Source organism: Lissotriton vulgaris, chromosome 1_1 (assembly GCF_964263255.1).
Source record: "Lissotriton vulgaris chromosome 1_1, aLisVul1.2, whole genome shotgun sequence".
Lineage (NCBI taxonomy): Eukaryota > Metazoa > Chordata > Amphibia > Caudata > Salamandridae > Lissotriton > Lissotriton vulgaris.
Window position 1 is genome coordinate 1673104128 of NC_141685.1, and position 22117 is coordinate 1673126244.

The window sequence follows — 22117 nt, forward strand, 5'->3', positions numbered from 1 at the left end:
GTACCCATAACGACCTTGGTTACCTTGCTGTGGATACTTTTAGTATCCTCCCCGAAAGGAGTAGGATCCTCTGACTCTTGCTCCACGAAAAGGTGTCTTCCTATGCTGCAAAGCACCCAAAGATCTAGCAGTATTTGTGTCTTTCTTTATCTCTTGAAGAGCATCATCAATATGCTTGCCGAACAAGATGTCACCATCGAAGGGCAGATCAAGTATTTTTGTTTGTATTTCAGGTCGAAAATTTGTAGACTTGAGCCAGCCTTGTTATCTTAATGTAGCTGCTCCAGCGAGCTGACGAAATCCAAGCGATGCTATATCTACAGAGATATCTATGATCTCAGAAGCTGATCTTTCACCTTCCATCAGAATTTTCCGTGCTTCTATTTTCTTGTCTTCAGGTAAGTACTCTATGCATGGCGAGATGTCGGACCATAACTGTCGGTCATATCTGCTTAAAATGGCCAAGCAGTTTGTTGCCCGAACCGTAGCACCTGCTATGGTTGTAAAACACTTACCTATGTTGACAATGAGGGTTGATTAGCTTGCTCGCATGGTTGCTCGGAAGTTCACTTCCATCGGACTGCCGTATTAGCCACAGTGCTCCTGCCAATACAAATTGAGCCATCGCGCTCCACTCCTGGCGTTTCCATACAACCTTGATGGAAGCCCCGCAATTGTTTTGAAAGTAATGCAATAATAGGCATTGTGTTAATAATTGTTGAACAAAACAATAATGCTGATAATTCTTGTCCTGATGATGATGTCATAATTTAAAAAGGCATCGAAACGTCGTCGACAAAAAACCCCATATGCAATATGATGAATGCTATATTGTTTGATGCAATGGTATGGTTATGTTTAAGAGATTGAGTCTGTAGCACTGAACAATAGTATACAGACAGATTTTCGCTTTGCCATTTTGGCCATTTCTTTGTTGTTTTGTCTTAAATGTTTTGGGTCACGGCTGTGCCCACTTGTTATCTTGGTCTTAAAACTCTCTCTATGAACTTGATCATTTAAAATAAAATTCTTGTCCGGCTGAACAAAGAAACATACTACTTATTAGGTGTATGATTATTATTTTTTGCTATCCTGTCCACATATAGGGACCATTGTCTTTTGCAAATTGATACTGCCCAAGGTCCCTATGATATACCTTTTGGGTTCCCTTGTTCTTGTGAAAATATATGTTATCAAGGCGCCTTCCATCTTTATCCAGAGGAGCCGTTATAGGAGTGGAAGGATTCCTAGATTTTCTCTGCGCTGCCTGAGAAATTACTGAATCCGCTTTAGGGTGACCTGAAAGGCAGGCAGGGGCATCATCCTGTGCCTTGTACTTTTTATCAATCCGATGCAGAATTGCAGGAATGGAAAATGGAGTCTTCATAATCTTTATTCCTTCTTCCCAAATGTGATCAATTATGGGAATGGAACGTGTGGACTTTCTGTCTTTAAAATCATACAAAAAACACTCTGTCTTTTGTACTGGCAGGGTCAGGTGAAATCTTGTAGCTGCTCTCTCCATGATGGCGTGAAAACCTCCTGTGTCCTCAGGAGGAGAGTCTGCAGCTGGAGGAATAGGCGAAGCTGGATCTAGGATCAGATATTCATCCCATTCATCTACGGTAGTTGGTAAATTAGGAATTTCTCCCTCCTCTGCTACTGTGTCTCTATCTTCATCATACAACAATTGCAAAGGTAGTGCCACCTGGGGCTCAGAAACTGGCGTTGCAGGTGTTACAGGTTGTATATCTACAGGAGTAGAAACTTGTTGCGGAGTTGGAGGAAAACGACTATTATAGACTTTAAGCATCGCCGAAAGATCTTGTAGCAAAGCTGCTGGCATTTGATCCATAGGTTCCTGATGGAAACTTTCTGTAAAATAATAATATCGAGTTTGTAGAGCGCACAGTAACGCCATCACGGCGTGTCCCCGCGCTGACACTGTCCAAGAAATCAGCATACAGACAACCCGGATTATAAGGAGTATAGATGAGTTTTGAGCAGGGCCCTAAACCGCGATTCGTTGCTCTCCAGTCTCAGAGCACAGGGGAGTTTGTTCCACTGTTGGGCTGCTTGGAGTGCAAATGAGCGTCCACCCATTCTTGCCTTCTTAATTCTAGGGACTATCAGCAGTCCGGCGCCCTCTGATCGTAGGGACCTAGTAGGTTCGTATCTGCTGATTAAGTCCTTGAGGTAAGTCGGCGATCTGTCCCAGACGATACGGTGACAGAAGAGGAGGCACTTATACCGCACACGCTTCTTTACAGGTAACCAATGAAGCGCATCCAGTGCCTTTTTTGAGTTGGCTCTCCTGGGTCTTCTTAGCACCAGTCTGGCGGCGGAGTTCTGTATGACTTGTAGGTGGCCTAAGCTGCCTTCGGTAGCCCCTAGGAACAAGATGTTGCCATAGTCTAATCGCGAGGTCACTAGTGCCTGCGTTAGTGTTCTTCTGGCCGACAGAGGGAGGAGGTCTAAAGTTTTGTTAAAAGTCTTCAGTACTCCAAAACATTTGCCTACAAGACGCCTGATGTGGCCATCATAAGAGAGGGCAGGGTTCATCCAGATCCCTAAATTCTTTGCCTCCTGACATGGTATGGGGGTAGGACCCAGACAAGAAGGCCACCATTCATCCGACCAGTCTTCCCTTTTCCCCCCTACCACCAACACCTCTGTTTTAGAGCCATTAAGTTTTAAACAGTGGGCATCCATCCATTCAGCTAGGGCCTGCATACATGCTTTGAAGTTGTGAGGGGTGTTGGAGGTGTTCTGTGATAGGGAGATGAGCAGTTGGGTGTCGTCAGCGTACGACACCAGTTCCACCCCATAGGCCTGTACCACTTTCGCTAGTGTGGCCATATATAGGTTAAAAAGAGTAGGGCTTAGAGCCGAGCCCTGAGGCACTCCCTGGTCTAGTGACATCTCCACTGATCGGCAAGTCCCTTGCTGTACTTGGAAGCATCTTTCCGTCAGAAACGATTGCAGCCAGCCCAGCGCAGGACCAACGACTCCGGCTTCTTGTAGACACCGTAGCAAGATGGAATGTGCTACGGTGTCAAAAGCCGCGCTAAGGTCAAGCATAATCAAGGCCATAGTGTGACCTGCATCTGCCCCTGCTCTTAAGGTCTCAGTAGCTCTAAGGAGGGCCGTCTCCGTGGAGTAGCCCGCCCTGAAGCCTGATTGTGAAGGATGGAGTACATTCCATTTTTCCAGGTGTTCAGTGAGCTGAGCGTTAACCACCTTCTCAGCCACCTTTGCCACGTACGGCAGTAGGGAAATGGGTCTGAGGTTTTCCAGAACCTCCAGGCTTATTGTTGGTTTTTTTTCTGATAGGCAGTACTATGGCCTTCTTCCACTCCATCGGTACCCGTTGAGTGGAAAAGGAGGTTTGTAAAACGTGTCTAATGTGGGGTTCCAGGGCTGTTAGGCCCTCTGAGAATACCCAGGCCGGGGCCGGATCATTAGGGGACCCAGACTTCACGCTTCGACATATCTTTGTTAATTTGTCAGCTGTGGGGACGTTAAAATCTCGTAGTGCAGATTCTGGGGCTGTCGATGGACTGTCTGCTATGAAGTCTGAACCCTTTTCTGGTTGTTTGGAGAAGGAGGCGTAGATCTTTTTAACTTTAGCACTCTCAATGACTCTCAATGACTCACAAGGCTCATAATATTGCCCTCTTCTTCTTCCTCCTCATGATACTTTATCCTGAGCTGGGAAGGGTCACGTGCCTGCCCATAAGGATCATCGTCATCCTCAGATTCCTCCAAATAATGGCTAGGAGGCAAGGGTGAAATGTGTGACACATCATGATAAAATGTTCTATTGGATGACAATGTAGAGCTCAAAACAGGTGTAAACTGTAAAGGCGCAGGTCTTGCAAACTTTAACGTAGCAGAAATATACGTTGACAGTGACTCATATTCTGCAGATATTGAAGTAACAATTGGCATCGACGACGTTGAAATCATAGTCGCTGTCGACGGAAAAGACATAGTCGACGAGGTGGTCGTCGACGTCAAGGTCTAAGTCGTCGTCGACGGTGGACACGCCGACGAGGGAATAATAATCATCTTCGACGGTAGGCTCGTCGACGGAAATGTCGTCGACGGTGGACTCGTCGACGGAATAGTCGTCGACGGTTGTCTTGTCGATGGAATCGGCGGCGGCGGTCTCGTCGTCGCCGGAAGGCTCGTCGTCGACGGGAGAATCTTCGTCGACGGCGGAGGCATCGTCGACGGAATCTTCGACGGCGAAGCAGGCGTCGACGAGGTAGGAACAGCACATTGGCAGGCAATTAACTAATAGACAACAGCCTATTATTAGTAGGAAAATTGTTATGAACACCATTCCTTTCTTCCAACCCCATGCGCTCAACCAACTCCAAAGTGAACCTCCTATATCCCATGTACCAGAATCCTGATGTGCTTCTACACCTATATGATGCAATCTTTTTATTGCTTCCCTGACAGTAACAGAGGAGTCCGGGACATAGGTGCAACAGGACACCCCTATAATTGCACAGACTCCTCCCCTTTCTGCTAGCATCATGTCGAGAATCATTCTATTTTGTAACGAAACTAATCTCACAGCTTGAAGCTCTACTGTAATATTTTCAAGTATACTTGTTGTTTCATTTATTGTTGCTTCTAGTAGCCTGGATAATCTACGTATATCCCTGGAGTTGATAGCTGGACCAATCCATGGTATCACTCCTTTAAATATGTCACCCGCTATCTGTGATGCTGTATCTCTTTGATCCACATCCACACTTCTCCTGCCTCGCCGTGGTGCATGTCTTTGCATGTCCCTTCGAACTTCTTTTGTGTATTTTATTGCTATAGCAGGTAATACAAAACCTAGGTGACAACAACCACCCCAATTTGTTGGAAGCCATGTATAAGTCTTCTCTCCACAAATGAAATAAATTGAGTCACCTACGTAAAGTGGAATGCTAATATTTCCGGCAGTCATTTCAAATGTCATGTTACAATTTGTACTATTTCCCACCTGATAGGTCCCATTACTCTTAATACATATACTCCCTATTGCATTGTGTTTTCTTAATTTTAACTTTAAAAATTGTATATTCTTATTTGCTTCTTTTGATGGGCCTGCTATCCTAATGCTTGTATTCTTATTTGGAAAGACCGGAGTAAATATTAATAAATTACATCATGGTGTGATCATGCTAGAATTAGGTCCACGTGTACATTACAGTATCAAGGTGCATTTCAAAAATATGTCTACGTTCACAATTTACATTATTTGCGACACATCTGACCATGCAGCTACAGGTTAATCTTTAAACTACCACCTCCTGACTTTCAGCCTTGCCTTGGCCGGTTATCTTGAAATGTCAATGTGCAATGTTGATCTACTATCAGCAGAGGCCCGTGTTTTCTGCTTTCCAACACAAATGACGCCCTTGCTATCTATGCTATCTGTGCTGAACAAACAATTCGCCTCTTCACTTAACGGGGCAAGGGCAGGCCAAACTTGTCACGTCCTAGGTCAGCGAACGATTCCTAGAAAGGGCTCGCTGAACTGACTGAACTGGCTCTGTACATAGGTGAACGGCTAGTGAATCATTAAACAACTTGGAGCTACAGCAGAATGGGCACGTTCATTTGAATTTTGAATTTTAAAATATTTATAGAGCGCACTTATACCAGAATCGGTTTCATGGCGCTAGATGGCAGAAAACCAGTGGGTGCGGAGGAAGGGTTATAAAGCTACAGATCTGGAGAACAAGAATGTTTTAAGATGTTTGCGAAATTCCAGGTAGGAAGATGACGACCTGAGAGTAAATGGAAGTGAGTTCCAGAAGGAAGGAGCCAGCACTGCAAATCTGGCCCCACCGGACTTCTGTTTTCTGAAACGAGGGACTGACAGAAAAGCCAAATGAGTGGAACGGAGTTCTCGGGAAGGAAGGTAAGGGGAAATGGCTTCACACAGGAAGACGGGAGCGGTCCCTGATCTGGCCTGGTAGGTGATACACCCAAGCTTAAAAAGGGCCCTCTCCCTCACTGGGAGCCAATGGAGAGATTGCAACAGAGGGGTCGTATGGTTGAACCTGGGGAGACCGTAGATCAGGCGGGCCGCCTGATTCTGAATCTGTTGAAGCCGGCGGAGCAGATAAGCCGGCGCACCATTGTAGATGACGTTCCCATAGTCAAGGCGCGAAAGCACCATGGCCATGAGGATGAGCTTGAGTGCAGCAGTTGAGAAGAAGCGGGCAACCGTTCGAATAATCCGCAGAGAGAAAAAACAAGCAGATACAACTGCATTGATCTGCGTATGAAGGGTAAGCAAGGGATTAATGAAAATACCCAAGGTTTTAACCTTGGAAACAGGAAGAGGGGAAGGGCCAAGGGCAGAGGGCCAGAAGGAAGGAGACCAGGGACTGCAACCACCCCCCGTCAGGACCAACTCGGTCTTGTCCGGGTTCAGTTTGAGGTGGTTGCAGTTCATGTTCATGTTCACTTGTCATTCTTTTCTGGTTTCAGCTGAATTTCAGACAACTTAATTTAACCCTCTGTGCACCAGCTGTGCACCATGGAGCAACATTTCATTATGACTGGTGGGTTCATTTTATTTGCAAGCAGGTTAACAGACAGAAATTAATATAAACTACAGTTCAATTTTAATATTTTCGTTCAACAAAGGGCCAACTAATTTTTCATCTTTTACAAAAGCCATTGGATCACTCCGGAAGCAGGTTTCTTTTTGGACCACACTGCCCCTCTCAGTGATGGGCAGAATAGCCATTTCCAAAATGGTGATGCTTCCTCATCTCCTTTACTTTTATTTTTACCAATCTGCAGTTTATATTCCCGGCCCATATATTCTGCATGCTTGACACACTCCTATCAGTTCTTATTTGGTGTAAGGGACATAGGAGAGTTAGTCTTGCCAAGTTACAGTTGCCAAGTACGGAGGGAGGTCTCAGTGCCCCAGACTTTCGAGCTTATTGCATGACTAGCCAATTACAGTGGTTATCTTACTGGCTAGCGGGACGACACTTACAGGAAATTGGCTATACACCCCAGCTTCTTGACCGGGGGGCTCTCCACACTTTTCTCTTGCCCCATGGCAAGATCCCACCCACTACTCCCCCTTTGCTCAGGACCGCATTAATGTACTGGAAGAAGACACTTCAGTACACCAAAAGGGCCCTACCGTACTCTCCCAATATCCCCTTGCTTGGGATACCAACTGCTACAGGATTAGTTTCAAAAAGAACAATATCCTCCTGGGCACGAGGAGGGGTGTCAATGATTGGAGCACTGTTCCTTGATGGTACATTGGCGGCTCTTGGGAATTTTACTTATACCCACGGGATCCCTTCGGCCCCTTTTCTCCTACACGCAGCCATTTCCCATTACATCAAACTCCGTTGGTCTACTGATGGTATTTAACCCCCTAAGCATGAACTAGTGAATGCAGTATTTATAATGGGAGAGGTAAGCCATCTCACCCGCTGGCTATATAGAGGGATTCGGTCACACTCAGACATTTTATTGACCCCACTCCGCACTAAGTAGTCTCTGGAACTGGGAAGGGAAATGACGGACAAGGTATGAGCCTCTGTTTTAGAATTCCCTAAGAAAGTGTCCCGCAACTCTAAATTCAAATACATTCAGTGAATGATATTACATAAGGCATACCTCACACCACATCGTATCAATCGCATATTCCCTAATGCTCAGCGAGCTTGCCCTAGATGCCAGGAGGAGGATGTAGACCTACTCCATATGTTATGGGCATGCCCACGCTTGCATGCATACTGACAGACAATTAACTACAGAATGCAGGAAATCACCGGTACGGCCATTTGGACAACGGCAGAAAGTTGCCTACTGGGCCTAATTACACGACCCAAGCAGCAGAAGGTCCAGCACAGATTTGCCGATTTGGCCAACCTAATAGCGAAAAGAGCAATCACAATGCGCTGGAAATCTGCCTCTCCCCCACACCGCTCTCTTGGCAGACTGAAACGATCCGCTGGTGCACTGCAGAAAGCGCAACTATCAGACAAGAAGAATTTCGAGGGCTGCGTAGGGTTCCTACCTCTCTGAAGTGGGACCAAATGCTCAAAACATTTACAGCCATAGACATACTAAGTCCTCCAACATGGCAGACCAGGCCCACATTATCCCCATCTCCCATGTCACCAGAAACTGCACTGACTGATACACAGTAGTACTGTATTATTTCACATCTTAAATTGTCTTCTGGTCTCTAATCATGGATGTTCTGTATTTGTTTTTTCTTTTTATTGAATATATACAATCAGTTATTGTATCATGCAATAAACTAGTGGACCAGAGAACGGGGGAGGGGGGAGTAGTTCTACATCTTGTATTCAGTAGATTATAGTATAGATCATTAGATAAACACAAGTTTGTAATAATTAGAAATTCTCTTTACATCAGAGATCTGATTTACTCCATTTTATTGCTCCAAGGACCAAAGGTCACTATGTAAACCTGAACTTTTGTATAAGTATGTTTCGGTTATCATATGCACGTCGGCATGGAAAATAGTATCGGGAAAAGACTGCCATTCTTTTTGATGAACAGGAAGCCCCAAGAGTAGCACCCCTGACCAGGGGAGGCTACTGTCAAAATAAAGTGATGGGGCGGGGCAAATAATAAAACCAAAAAAATGCACTTACCTGCTGATCCCACAGCGGGCCGCGTCGGTGCTCCTCTCTTCCAATAAGACTTTTAAGGGCCAGCACAGGCTCCCAGACTCCCCACCCAATCCAGACACTGCTCTCATGCTAAGGGACTAGGAGTCAGTGCCATTTCTTCACCTAGCTATACAATATAGCTTGGTTGGAGAAATCTAAGTGTGCGTGTCAGTTTGGCCGTCAGAAGATGGCTGGCCAAACTGACATGCACACTTACAGTACTGCTGTCTGTCTAAAGCAGAGGTCTTCAAACTTTTGTAGGTTGAGCCCCCCCAGCTGAATTTTTTTAGATGCTGGGCCCCCCCACCACCTGACAAAAATGTGTGGAATCTGGGACACTACATAATCGACTGCCACGCGCATATCACGAGCCATATCCATCAAATAATGTTCTACACAACAAGAATGTTTAGTAAACTACAGGTTTGTGAGTGGGTGTGGTGAAATGACAGAGGCTTACTATACAGTTCAAAACACAATTTTCCAAGATAAAAAGTTGTGCAAATTGTTTTTACTAGGATGCTTTGTTCCACACATGACATAGATTAATAATAACACCACCAACATAAATGTGACGGGTGTGCATGTTTTTTACCACAGACGGTCACTCTGTGGATGGATATTTGCTACTGCCATCCTCAGGTTGTGCTCCACATCTAGTCTTAAACGGTATTCAGTATACTGCAGGCTCATGGTTGCCCCATACCTGTTACCTCCAATATTCCAAGCCTATGCATCACAGTGTCATTAACTGTCTAGCAAAGCCTCTTGCTAGGGTCAAATCTGCTAGCGCCGGTTTTCTCCACTCTGCATTTTACTGGCACCTCTGCAGGCACAGTGTCATGGGCCACGTCATGGTGAAGTTACAAGACTAAGGGAAGACACACCAGAAGCAGGTGTGTGAGAGGTCAAACGTGCAGCACTGAGGTATGTTGGTATGGCCCAAAGCAAGGTGGCATCCTTTTCATTTAATGCTCAAAAGGCTTGGCAGTTCTGAGCAGCTCAGAGCTGCAGTGCCTGCATGCCCTCTATTAGTAAGGACTGCAGTCACGCAGTCTGTCTCTGGCTAATAGTATATGGGTAAATCAAACGGTGAGGGGGGAAGAGGGTATGGGTGAGGGTGGTGAACGAATGCACCAGGCAGCCAACACAGCAAAATAACTGAACTAATGCCTGCCTTGAGGCTGGTCGCCTTGCAACTACCTTGTGCCCTGAGCAAGAGCCCCTTCCGGTGCTTCTGCCTTGCTATGGACGCCAGCAGCACTGAATTGAGAGAACCCGGAAAGCAGCACTGGAGCCATTCTTGCACATTCAGCGTTTCCCACTCACTGGTAAGGTTGCTAAATACTGCCATACTGGCCATTTGTTCGTGACGATTTAAGGCTTAAGCATGACAAAATTATCAAAAAAGATTGTCTTCATAAAGTCTATACATTTTACAATGGACTTTGCCTTTATTTACTTTAATTAAGAGAGAGTTATCTTTAACTTCGCAGCTTTCAGAACACTGCAAAGTATGCAGCGATGAGGGGAAAAATCTCGGCTTTTTGTATGAACCCGGCGCGAGCCAAGAAAATACAATACAGATCTTGCCACTTAACACCAAGTACGATAATGTGGCCCATCCGTAGCTGCTTCCTGTTGTGTATTTCATGTGAATTGTAACACTGTGAAACGTGACTTGTTAATCCTAAACACTTTGCATACTGAGATTACTAGTTTTCTCTTTTCCTAGCAGAATGAATGCACATACAATTTTCACAGTACAAAATGCACCTAGTTATGAAAAGCAGATGTGTTTTGATCAATAGGAAGTGCTCTGCAGCAGTTTAAAGATCTTTTTCGAGTTTCTCACAGCTCAAAAGGTTATAATTCGTAATATTTATCCATTCCCATGGACTTCATTGCTTTGTTTTGCTCGCGAGGAATTGTCACTTATAGTGGTTGAAATATCACTCATGACTGCAATGAAATAAAAAAAAATGTCACACATAGCAATCTGAAACCTTGGCAGCTATGTCTTGCGCAGCACATGAAGAAAGGAAAGCCTGTGAGGCGGCGCAGACATGAGGCTTGATTGATCACAAATTTTGAACGGGGAAGGGCTTGAACTGAAATGCTTCAGCTGCGGTGGGAGGCAAGGAGTCTCCTCTGAAACCAAAGGCGAAGGAACAGAACTGTCTTCCTTTGCTTTCGGTTTAACAGGGGCCTCCCGCCGCAGCTCTAACAATTAACCCCCTCCTGGGACGGTGATTAACAGAGAAAAGCATGGGCTGATCGGCCCGATGATTTCCCCTCCCTCCCCTCTACCGGAGTTCTCTAGTGAAAGAAAAATGTAAGATTTTCGGGTGGAGTCCGCGCCCCCCCTGGGATGGTGTCGCGCCCCCCTGGGGGGGCGCGCCCCACAGTTTGAAGAACTCTGGTCTAAAGAGTACAGCCTCGCTCCACTCTAGACTCGGCTGGGGATCCTGGAATAAAGGTGAATTATAGGTTACCCACGAGCCAGTTTTTACCACCTTTTCACTGACTTGTTCTATCACTGTTCCCAGTCTTGTGTTGTAGCACGTATATACACTTATTTTATTTATTTTTATGTTGTTTGTCTTCCCCCTCCCTACGCTCCATCCTGTGTGTGGCTACGCCAGGATGTATTGTAAGCAGACCCAATGATGAAGCATGTCACACACATTTGTGTGTGAGTGAGGGCAGTTTTCAATAACACAACTTGTGCCCCTGCAGGTAAATCACTTATGTTTTTTTCTCTACCCCTCTTGGTATTAGTATCCACCTCAATTAGCCCACCTTAGGGGTGGTTCTAACCAGGGGGGTGGGCACACCTACCTGACTGACTAATTTTCCCACCTGTCCAGGTGCCACGGGCTCTGGACAAAGGGGGTCAGTTTCTTCTCCTGTGAAGAGAGCTAGAGTCGCATTTTAAAGGCAGTGGCTTCTTTGAAGCTTCCCTGCCTTGGAATACTAATCAGCAGGTCATCCTGAGGGAGCAGGTGTGAACACCCTCTTTCCATGCAGGCTTTGTTTCTGACCTCTTAGGAGCTGAGGTCCTTACCCTGGGAGGTCAGAAATCTGTCTCAGGTAATGGGCAGGCAGAGAACAGTCAGCTAACAAACCAGAGGCTGGTAGGTTTTCAAGGGGCACCTCTAAGGTGCCCTCTGTGTGTTTATGTATTCACAAATCCACCACTTGAATCAGGGTGGGATTGTGCATACGAGATGTTTGCGACCAAACATCCCTATTTTCAGTGAAGCCATTGTGTAGTGTTCACCTACGTCCAGCACATGGGTTAAAATGACGTCCCTGGTCACTTGTACTGTCAACAAGGGAACTGACCAGCACGGGGCATATCTGCTCATGCAGATATGTCCTCATGTGTAATACAAGTTACCCTGACTTAGGGCTGTAAAGCCTGCTGTAGGGGTGACTTAAAAATATTACATGCAGTGTTAGGGGACATGGCACATAGGGATGTGTGTTTATACCGTGTTTTCACTTTTTTCTCCACCAAAACACACAGCCTGAGATGGCAGCCCTGCATGAGTTTGGCATTATACAACCATTTTGAGATGCAAGATGTTATACCAACTCACAGGCTTATTTAAATGTAGCTTTACAGTCAAAGAATGGCACATTTCACAGTATTAAGTACAAGACACGATTAGCCACAAGACCGTGGCAGCTGGGAATTATGGGAGCTCAGGATTATGTGATGTAATTTGGCGATGGCTTTCTCCAAGAATTTTGAAGGAAAAACAAAGTGATACCACACACAAGAAATACGAACAAAGATTCTTTCCGAAAACGCAGCGATCAATGAAACAGTCAGTTTTGTTGTGCTTTATTGTTGCGCCACTTAGAGGCCGTGCTGGGAACTTCAGGGAAATGTTACCTGTCAAAGACTCGCTGAGACTGGATCATGCTGTACATAATGTTGGCCATGTGGTCTTGTCCTGCGATGACTTCCGGGGGCGGATTGTACTTATTCACTGCTGCAACCTGTTTCCAAGACAAGAAGAATGAACGGTAAAGACAAGGCAGTTAAATTCAGGTTTGCAACGAAAATTCAATTTGCTTGGAGTTGACTCTATGTTGCAATGAAACAAGCCCGTGTATGGACGTCGATTTGCCAAAATGACAGGTGTACACGACTTGACCTCACGCAGCCTTTGGCCACAAGTGACATCACAGGGTTAAGCTCTTGTCAAATGTTTAGCCTTGTAACTGCCTGGAAATTACGGAAAGAAAACAGGGCTTTTGATCCACGTTTACTTTTTGCTCCTGCCTGCCCCTGTTTCAAAGTATCATGAACAACGGGTTATGCCCTAATCCCCCAAGGATACATCTGGGCAAAAATAAAACAACAAAAGAAATTATGTCCAGAGATAAATATACACAAGTTGTTACAGCAAAATGACAAAACAATTGATCCCTTGCAAGGGATCCTAGACCCAATTTTAACTTGTCAAAAGTTTACTTACTCACGAGGGCGTCCTTAGTTCTTTAACATATCTTTACTTTATTTTAGATATGAATATCTGCACAATTATAAATCTTACATAAAACAAAAACCATTATACATACAAAAACACATAATCACAACCATAAATTGCTCAAACTTTTTTAGTACCTATCCATTTAAACCTGGTTGCCAACAGATGCATATGTCCAGCAATCCATGGGGAGGTAATCCTTTTTACACACTGCATAAACACAGACATACTGACTCTCTATTCAATCACTTGTATAGTGTGTGTAACAAATGTTCAAAAATTCACATTTCAATTAGATGGACTCCTCCTCTTCATCTGGTCGACGCGTTTCAGCCTACTGATTCGGGCCTTATCAGGACAAGGGTTAACACAACTCAACACAAAAACTACTCTTAATGGAGCCAGTCACCGCTTTACGTATCCGGCAAGAGATGCCTCAATTAGTCTGTACCTCACATCTGTCCCGGCGGAGAATCTCCAATAATCTCCCAGGATAAATGCCCTCCAAAAGGAACCAAAACCAACCCTCTGCATCTTAAAACAAATCAAGCACTATCCGTTCTTTCAGGTATAACTGCGTAGCCTCCTCTTGCCATCAAAAGACTCACGCTCTGCGTGGGTAAACCAACCGCCTTGCAGCTTCGCGGAAGGGAGTTCTCGATTGCCTCTCAGATATCGCAGGCCCCTGCTTCAAGTCACTGAGACCAGGGTTAGCAAGGGCAAACCGGGAGACCAATTGCTACCTCTGCCTACCCTAATTCAGGTTCAGGGGCTTGTGTTACTCAATTTCTACATGCACTCGTGACATATCTGTGCTAGGGTTTGGTGTCCTTTGTTGTGGAATTTCTAGGGCCGCTATAGATAAACAGGACTCATTACAACCGCTACAGGAAACATGTCGCAAGCAATTTCTCTGACATGCATGCTAAAAGTGATAAGTTTATTCGCAGTAATACATTCAGTAATACGTCATCTTCTCTGCCATTGAACATATTTAATCAGTTGTCAGTACAGTTTAAAAAATGCTTGAGAGAGGAGGTGTGGTGCGTTGGGTTAATACAGTGAATTCAAGAGACCCGAGCTTCAGTCCCAGCTTCTACATGTGACTGAATTGTGTGATCCTGGGAAGAACACTTCACATCTCTGCTCTGTCCTTTATCACTTTACCTTCCTAAGTCAGGGGCTCTTAGAAACGAGCTAAAGGCACCATGGCTCGTTCTACAGTAGCTGTACTGTGGACAATGTTAACAACTTTCCATCCGGGTGTCAAATAAATCGGTACCTGCACCTTCAATTACATGCCCCAGTCTCTGCATGCTGCCCAGTGACACCCAAGAGAAACATAAGCTCCAATCACGCACCTTCTAAGTCACCTTACCCTGCAAGAGAGAAGCGCTGCTCTGTCACCCTTTCATCACCATCCAATATCAGTGTATTAACCAGAAAGGCATTATACAAAATGTAACATTTCAAAGTGCACACTACATACCTTCAAAATTAGAATCACACAATTAAATGTTCTGAGTGGCAAACGTGAAGGCTTCTTGCAAAGAAACAGGAACCCTACCCAAGCATCCGACATTGTTTTAATGAAATAATCGCATGGCATTGTTTCTATTTACAACACCCTTTAGTAAGGCAATCTAGGGTGGGAGTTTCTTCCTTGTATCAAGAAACAAAGGCCAGGAAAGAAGAACATTCTCCAAGGAATAATAAAGGCCCGATCAAGCACCACAGAGAGTCTTGGGCCCATATAGGGCCAGTCCCTAGGTATCACTTGCTAAATTCTCTATGATTCAATTAATGAGAGCAGCTGTCTAAATATTTAGACGAGGCAGTCCATGAAATTGTTCCACATACAGCACCACAGATTTCGTGCGCTCTACAGAGTACGTCACTGGATGGCCTCAGGTGCGTCTCTTATCACAAAGCTCTCTTTTCAGGAGGCTTCCGGAAATACAATACCCTGGGGTATATTTAAGTAGTCGACCAAAATGCAAATGTGAGTCAGATTTTTACTGGAGATCCCAGTTGGACAGTTCGAATGCTTTCTACTGGCTCCAGCTGCATTATATAGATGTATTGATATTGTACTAAATACATCAAGTCGTAAAACTATTAACTATTATTAAACCATGAAAAACAAACACAGAAAAAAAATCTAACCTCCATCGAACACCAAGATGCAACCAAATAACAACTGCAGCATTCACAACAGAAGATCAATACTTGTAAATTTAAAAAAACTTATATTCAAGAATCAGTATCCATTAAACACATTTCCAATTAGTCTAGGGTCAGATTTTCATAACAAAACTCTAAACCTGAAAAAACGACATTAAACGCTTTCTTAATACCGATTCCCTATGGTGCTTTTATTTTTATAATCACCACTTAAAAAGCCTAAAACGGTTGGATTCTAATTTGCAAATGGCTAGTTATTGAACTGTTATATTATAATCTGGATACAAATTTGACCCGTTTTAGATTATTTAAATTAAGCATTTGTACAACTCTTAATATTTAAATTTTGGCCGTAGTTTAGATAAATAACTATTCAAATCTGAACTTCTGTAATCCCTAATTGTGATCAAGTACACAAAAGACGGTGGGAGGAATGCTTGCAAAAAATGTAACACCTGACAAATGTTTTGGGTAGCATGCCAGTCCAACTTTCCTTTGCCCACCATGCCACCACAGTTTGGATCTATTGATATGAAAATCAGTCATGACCCTTCTTCAATAGGAATAGTCCAGTCCAAAATGCCAGGCCAGGTTTTCCCCGAACTGGAACACAAGCAAACCAAGGCCGGTCTCAGGGAGGACTTAGCCTGGCAGTTTGGGGTGGACTGTTCTTATTGGAGAAAGGTCAAGACTGATTTGCATCTGGTTGGGTCCAAACTGAGGTGGCACAGTGAGAAAAATTATGATGGCTTTGGGATGCTAACCCAAGCGACTGCCAGTGGTTAGACTTATTTCAAGCATTCCTCCAATCACCTATTGTGTGTTTGATCCATGCTGCCCTGCGTGAGGGAATTGGTGGTTAAGGGAAAAGCAGTGGGTACGACGAGGGAGCTTTCTCACCAGGTCTGTGTGAAAGTAACAAACTCTGTCCTGCTCCATTCATTCTCCCACTTCCAGGCCCAGGCCATGGAGAGCGGGAGGCAATGAGGGAACCAATATGGGAGGGAAATGGGATATTCACTATGCTAATTTGAGAAACTGGAGCAGTAGCTAGCACATTCACCAGCCAATTCCAGCCCAATCAGACTGCTAAGGACACCCATAAGCTGAAAGCATGCATACTAACAGAAATGGGGGTGTCCACCTTCGACTTGAAATTGAAACCCCACAGCGAGTTTTTACACTTCCATAACAACAACTTAGACTCCAAAACTCCAGCACAGCTCTCAGTGATGGCCCTGGATTGCTGCAATACTGCCCTCACTCAACGTGCCAAATCCCTTCTACATAGACTCCATGGAGAGGTGTGGCGCCGCGGCTAGGGTGACTGACTCCGGAATCTGGGGATCACGGTTCGATCCCCGGGGCCCGCGGCAGATTAGCCCAGCACCATGTGACTCTGGGCAATAGCTTGCTTAATCTTCCCGACGGCCCCCAGCACCTAGAGACCCTAACGGGAGATGGTTCGCGCTTTACAAATGTGGATTATTATTATTGCCTTTCACAGAGCATGAGAGTCAAAGGTCCCAAATAGCACGGTACAAACCAAAGGCCTGATTTAGAGTTTGCAGATGTGAGACACCCACCTAAATGCTGTAGATGTCCTGCCCCTCTGTTCAGAGAGCATAGATGTCTATGCACTCTGAACCGGGTAGGCGGGACATCCACCACTTTTTGGCAGATGTCTCACATCCGACAAACTCTAAATCAGGCCTAAAAAGTCTTACAGAAGATCAAGGCCTGGCCCCAGGTTCGAATGCTTGGGCAACTATAACACAATATTTTATTCCTCATCATCCATGAAAACAAGCAGTTCATCAGCCTACCAGATTCCACCCTACCTTCCGACTAATATCCTAATCAGAGACTCACTTGATTACATGCCAAAAACATTTTATCACATTATTCCTCACCTGAGAGAACCAGACGAGTTCCATCAAACACATATGCAATAAAAAAACATACTGAAAAATTTACAAGATAATTAGCTCTTAAAGAAAAGTGACTAGTTAGGTAAAAGAATGACTACATCAGCACCAAGCAAAGCCAATTATTGCGGGTGCTTGAGATCCAAGGAAAGAGCCAGAAAGAAAGCCTTTGCTGGAAATTTGTTGTGTATTAATTTGTTAGGGGTTTAATGTGGTACACTGGCAAAGAGAAATTAATGGTAAGAGAAGACAGTGCTTAGAGATGGATTCTGGGTGTCAAATGCCGGGGCACTGTGGCTATCTGAGGCGGTAAATGGTGGTGCCCATGTGGGTCTTCAACTTCCTGAAGAATCTCGGGATTCCCCTTTACATCTGACTATACAGCCTTCTGTATGGAGGGCCATCCCTCCAGCTCACTTGTATATGACTGTTTATCAATAACGGACAACCCTAGGCCCCTAGCTGGCTGGGACAAGTAGAAGATCTTGATAACGTCTGGATCCTTCAATGTAATACTGTTAGGATAAAAAAAAACGTTCATGTAATGGGTTTGTTGTTTGTCCAGCGGCTCATGTAAGGTATTTAGAGCTGGAGGGATGTATTTGAAAGAGAATGCAGATGGCTTACTCTGGGCCCATTGGAGTCCATCAATGGCTACCTGAGTCATGTGTGACTTGTGCTACAGTAATCAGGACATAATGTGGCAGTCACAGTTACTGTGGTGGTCGGAGTACAATGCCACGCATTTCATGAGTAGCAGGGGCTCAGGTTTGCTCTGTTGTGTGTTCCGCCACCTTCTCTGCGTTTATCAGATTTTCTAGCTAGGGTCTCTATGTTCAGAAGTAGTAATGCCGTCACTAAGCGATACCAAAGGGGATGATGGACAGAGTGCTGGAGCAAATCAAACACTCACCCCCAGTCAACTGATCTGGGTTTAATACATCATCATTCTTTAGATAACTCCACCACCCCAGATCAGACATGGCCATATGCAAATCAGTCTGACCCTGTGCCTCATAGCAACAGTCTAGCCCGAACTGTCAAGCCATGTCTTCCCTGGACCGGAAACAAGCATCCTGGGACCGGTTTCGGATTCATAATCCTCATCAGCCAGGCTATCTTGAATCCAGTGGTGGAGTGAGCAAGAGACCGACGTCTGGGCTGACCCTGTGCCTCATGGGAACAGTCCAGCCCGAACTGCCAAGCCATGTCTTCCCTGGACCGGAAACAAGCATCCTGGGACCGGTTTCGGATTCATAATCTTCATCAGCCTGGCTATCTTGAATCCAGTGGTAGAGTGAGCAAGGGACCCACGTCTGGGCATAACCTGCCAACTCAGGGCGAACAAAGCGATACTAAAGGGGATGATGGACAGAGTTCTTGAGCAAATCAAACACTCACCCTCAGTCAACTGATCTGGGTTTAATCCATCGTCATTCGTTAGCTCACTCCACCACCCCAGTTCAGACATGCCCATATGCAAATCAGTCTGACCCTGTGCCTCATAGCAACAGCCCAGCCCGAACTGCCAAGCCATGTCTTCCCTGGACAGGGCACAAGCAGCCTCAGACCTGTTTCGGATTCATAATCCTCATCAGCCAGGCTATCTTGAATCCAGTGGTGGAGTGAGCAAGAGACCGACGTCTGGGCTGACCCTGTGCCTCATGGGAACAGTCCAGCCCGAACTGCCAAGCCATGTCTTCCCTGGACCGGAAACAAGCATCCTGGGACCGGTTTCGGATTCATAATCTTCATCAGCCTGGCTATCTTGAATCAAGTGGTAGAGTGAGCAAGGGACCCACGTCTGGGCATAACCTGCCAACTCAGGGCGAACAAAGCGATACTAAAGGGGATGATGGACAGAGTTCTTGAGCAAATCAAGCACGCACCCCCAGCCAACTGATCTGGGTTTAATCCATCATTATTCTTTAGCTCACTCCACCACCCCAGTTCAGACATGGCCATATGCATATCAGTCTGACCCTGTGCCTCATAGCAACAGTCCAGCCCGAACTGCCAAGCCATGTCTTCCCTGGACCGAAAACAAGCATCCTGGGACCGGTTTCGGATTCATAATCCTCATCAGCCAGGCTATCTTGAATCCAGTGGTAGAGTGAGCAAGGGACTCACGTCTGAGCATATCCTGCCAACTTAGGGCGAACAAAGGGATACAAAAGGGGATGATGGACGGAGGGTTTGAGCAAATCAAACACTCACCCCCAGTCAACTGATCTGGGTGTAATCCATCATCATTCTTTAGCTCACTCCACCACCCCAGTTCAGACATGGCCATATGCAAATCAGTCTGACCCTGTGCCTCATGGGAACAGTCCAGCCCGAACTGCCAAGCCATGTCTTCCCTGGACCGCACACAAGCCTCCTGGGACCGGTTTTGGGTTCATAACCCTCATCAGCCACGCTATCTTGAATTCAGGGGCAAAGTGAGCAAGAGACCCACATCTGGGCATACCCTGCCAACTTAGGGCGAATAAAGCGATACTAATGAGGATGATGGAAGGAGTGCTTGAGCAAATCAAACACTCACCCCCAGTCAACTGATCTGGGTTGAATCCATCATCATTCTTTAGCCCACTCTGCCACCCCAGTTCAGACATGGCCATATGCAAATCAGTTTGACCCTGTGCCCCATAGCAACAGTCCAGCCCGAACTGCCAAGCCATGTCTTCACTAAGCAGCAACAGGCGTGATGGCACCCTCTGCCAGCAACCAGAGCCGGTCCGGGGTGTAGGTTCCAATCACAACACGTGCTGGCTCCTCATGAAAGGAACAGAGAGCCAACTGTTAGGACTGAAGCACACGTCATTACCATACGACTGGATACATACTTGCTACGTTTCTTGTTATATTTCAGAAACTTGATTTTTTTAAAGACTGTTTAATGTCTTGTAATACTAAATTTGAACTTCTCATTGAGATAATTTCCAAGAGGAAAAGTTGATTACATAGGTTAGCATAGTTTAGTATAAAGGTATGAGATATTGTACACTGGGACAGTCATTCGCTGAAAGTACTTACCATTTGTTCTTCACTGTAATGCCAAACTCACATCTATTCTAAACACAGAGCTTAAATGAAGCTTGATGATGTCACACATAACACACCATGGGGAGCCCTCTCCGCTTCACCTAAAACAGCTCTTTAATTGCACGCCAGCATCACAAGGGCGCCATTTAGCAGCGGCCTCTGCCCTAGGGGAAAGGAGGTGATTAATCAGCGGAACATTTCTGGAGAAGAAAGACAGTGAGCTACCTTTTCTTCCACTTGAATCTTCTTTTGATCCAGGTCGGTTAGTCTCTGGAGCATGAAAATCACCGAGTGCCAATATTCTGCAAGCTCCTGGCAGGCAGAGCAGAGAAAAAAGAAAAAGCATTTACAGGTACTTACAATGTGAGACGTGAAATCCTTCTTCCCCAAGCCCTGAAAGTTGGATAAATGCACGTAATGCCCCTGTCTCTCATGAGCTCCTCCAAGCTACACTAAATAGAGCACTGTAGTAACATTACAGAGGCGCTCGCTTCTGAAAGCATAAATCCTAACTGTCCCCTAATGCAAAGGACAAACGAGCATTCTAAGATTTACAGACATATTAAATACATAGTAAATCTACTCCCATAGACTTCCATTCTGGAGTGGTACTATTGACATATTTGTGCATTATATATGTTTGTGCATATTAACACCGTACAGAACGTGGATTTACTCTTGAATTTACATGTGTGCACTGATATGATTTGAAACGAATTTCCTATGTGTTATAGAAGTGGGTTGTCCTGGCTTGTGTTAACTAGACCTCAATTTAGGCCTCACGCCATATTGTTCAAAATGGGTTCCTCCTCCTGCTTGTTCACAGTTCATCAATTCTGCAGCGCACAGTCATGCAGTAATTTATTTCCATTCTCGTTGCTCTTGCTATTCTCAATTTTTTTTTTAACACAAACACATATGTTGTATTTCCCAAAATCCTTCCGCGAGCTCACTGTACAGTATTCATTCACAACAGTTTGCTTTTGTTCATGTAACTAGTTTGCCCTGCCATCACCGGATGGCATTAGCATAAAGTGGGCAGAATCAATATTTATACAGTGGGATAGTTCTTAGATGCTAAGGCAATATGACGTTTCATAAAACTATGCACAGATTTGCTCAGAGTAGAATTCTTTTACTCACATTAGTAGAATTTGATGGTTTCCTATGCATGAAAACGGTTATATGAACTCTCAGTTTTGGGGGTGAGCCAGATGACTTTCTGAAGTTATTAGTGATAATGGCCGTTTCCTCATTGGGTTGGCTGCTCACTTGGAGGTTAGAATTTTTCTGATTTTGCACTTTATTCTTTAGTACCCATTTTACTGACAGCCTTTATGGCAATTGACATTTAGCCTTTGCATTTACAATCTGAGTAATGCGCTTAGTGACATTTTTTAATAAATCCTCAAATTTTATATTTCCACTCTAGAACTCAATTACTGAGTTTTCACTTACTTAATAGACTGAATTTGTATATATTGTGGGGTGACTTATCGCTGGGACACATTGCCTCATGGAAATTAGGTTTAACACTTTCCTAATTCATCAACCTTTGGGCGAGCTAATAAGGTAATATGCATTGGTGTAAAATGTTACAGGTTCCCAGCACCCACAGTAGTGTACATCCTTTGGAATTCTGAAGGAAATACGGGAGTGCTCATGGGAAGCTGCTACTGTCACCAATTTACATGAGAATTCACTTGTGCAATTATTTACATACATGTAAATGTACACTGTGACACGTGTAACAACTTAG

The 22117-nt window shown here is 44.9% G+C and overlaps 1 protein-coding gene across 1 annotated transcript in view; it reads right to left on the reverse strand.

Moving 5' to 3' along the window:
* Positions 1 to 22117, reverse strand: part of LRGUK (leucine rich repeats and guanylate kinase domain containing) — a 390949-nt gene that overhangs the window by 150314 nt on the left and 218518 nt on the right. The window contains exons 9-10 of the mRNA XM_086918919.1: positions 20584 to 20670; positions 12601 to 12707 (exon numbers count right to left, since the gene is read on the reverse strand). Of these exons, the coding sequence (XP_086775045.1) occupies positions 12601 to 12707; positions 20584 to 20670 (194 nt within the window). The remainder of the gene's footprint in view (positions 1 to 12600; positions 12708 to 20583; positions 20671 to 22117) is intronic.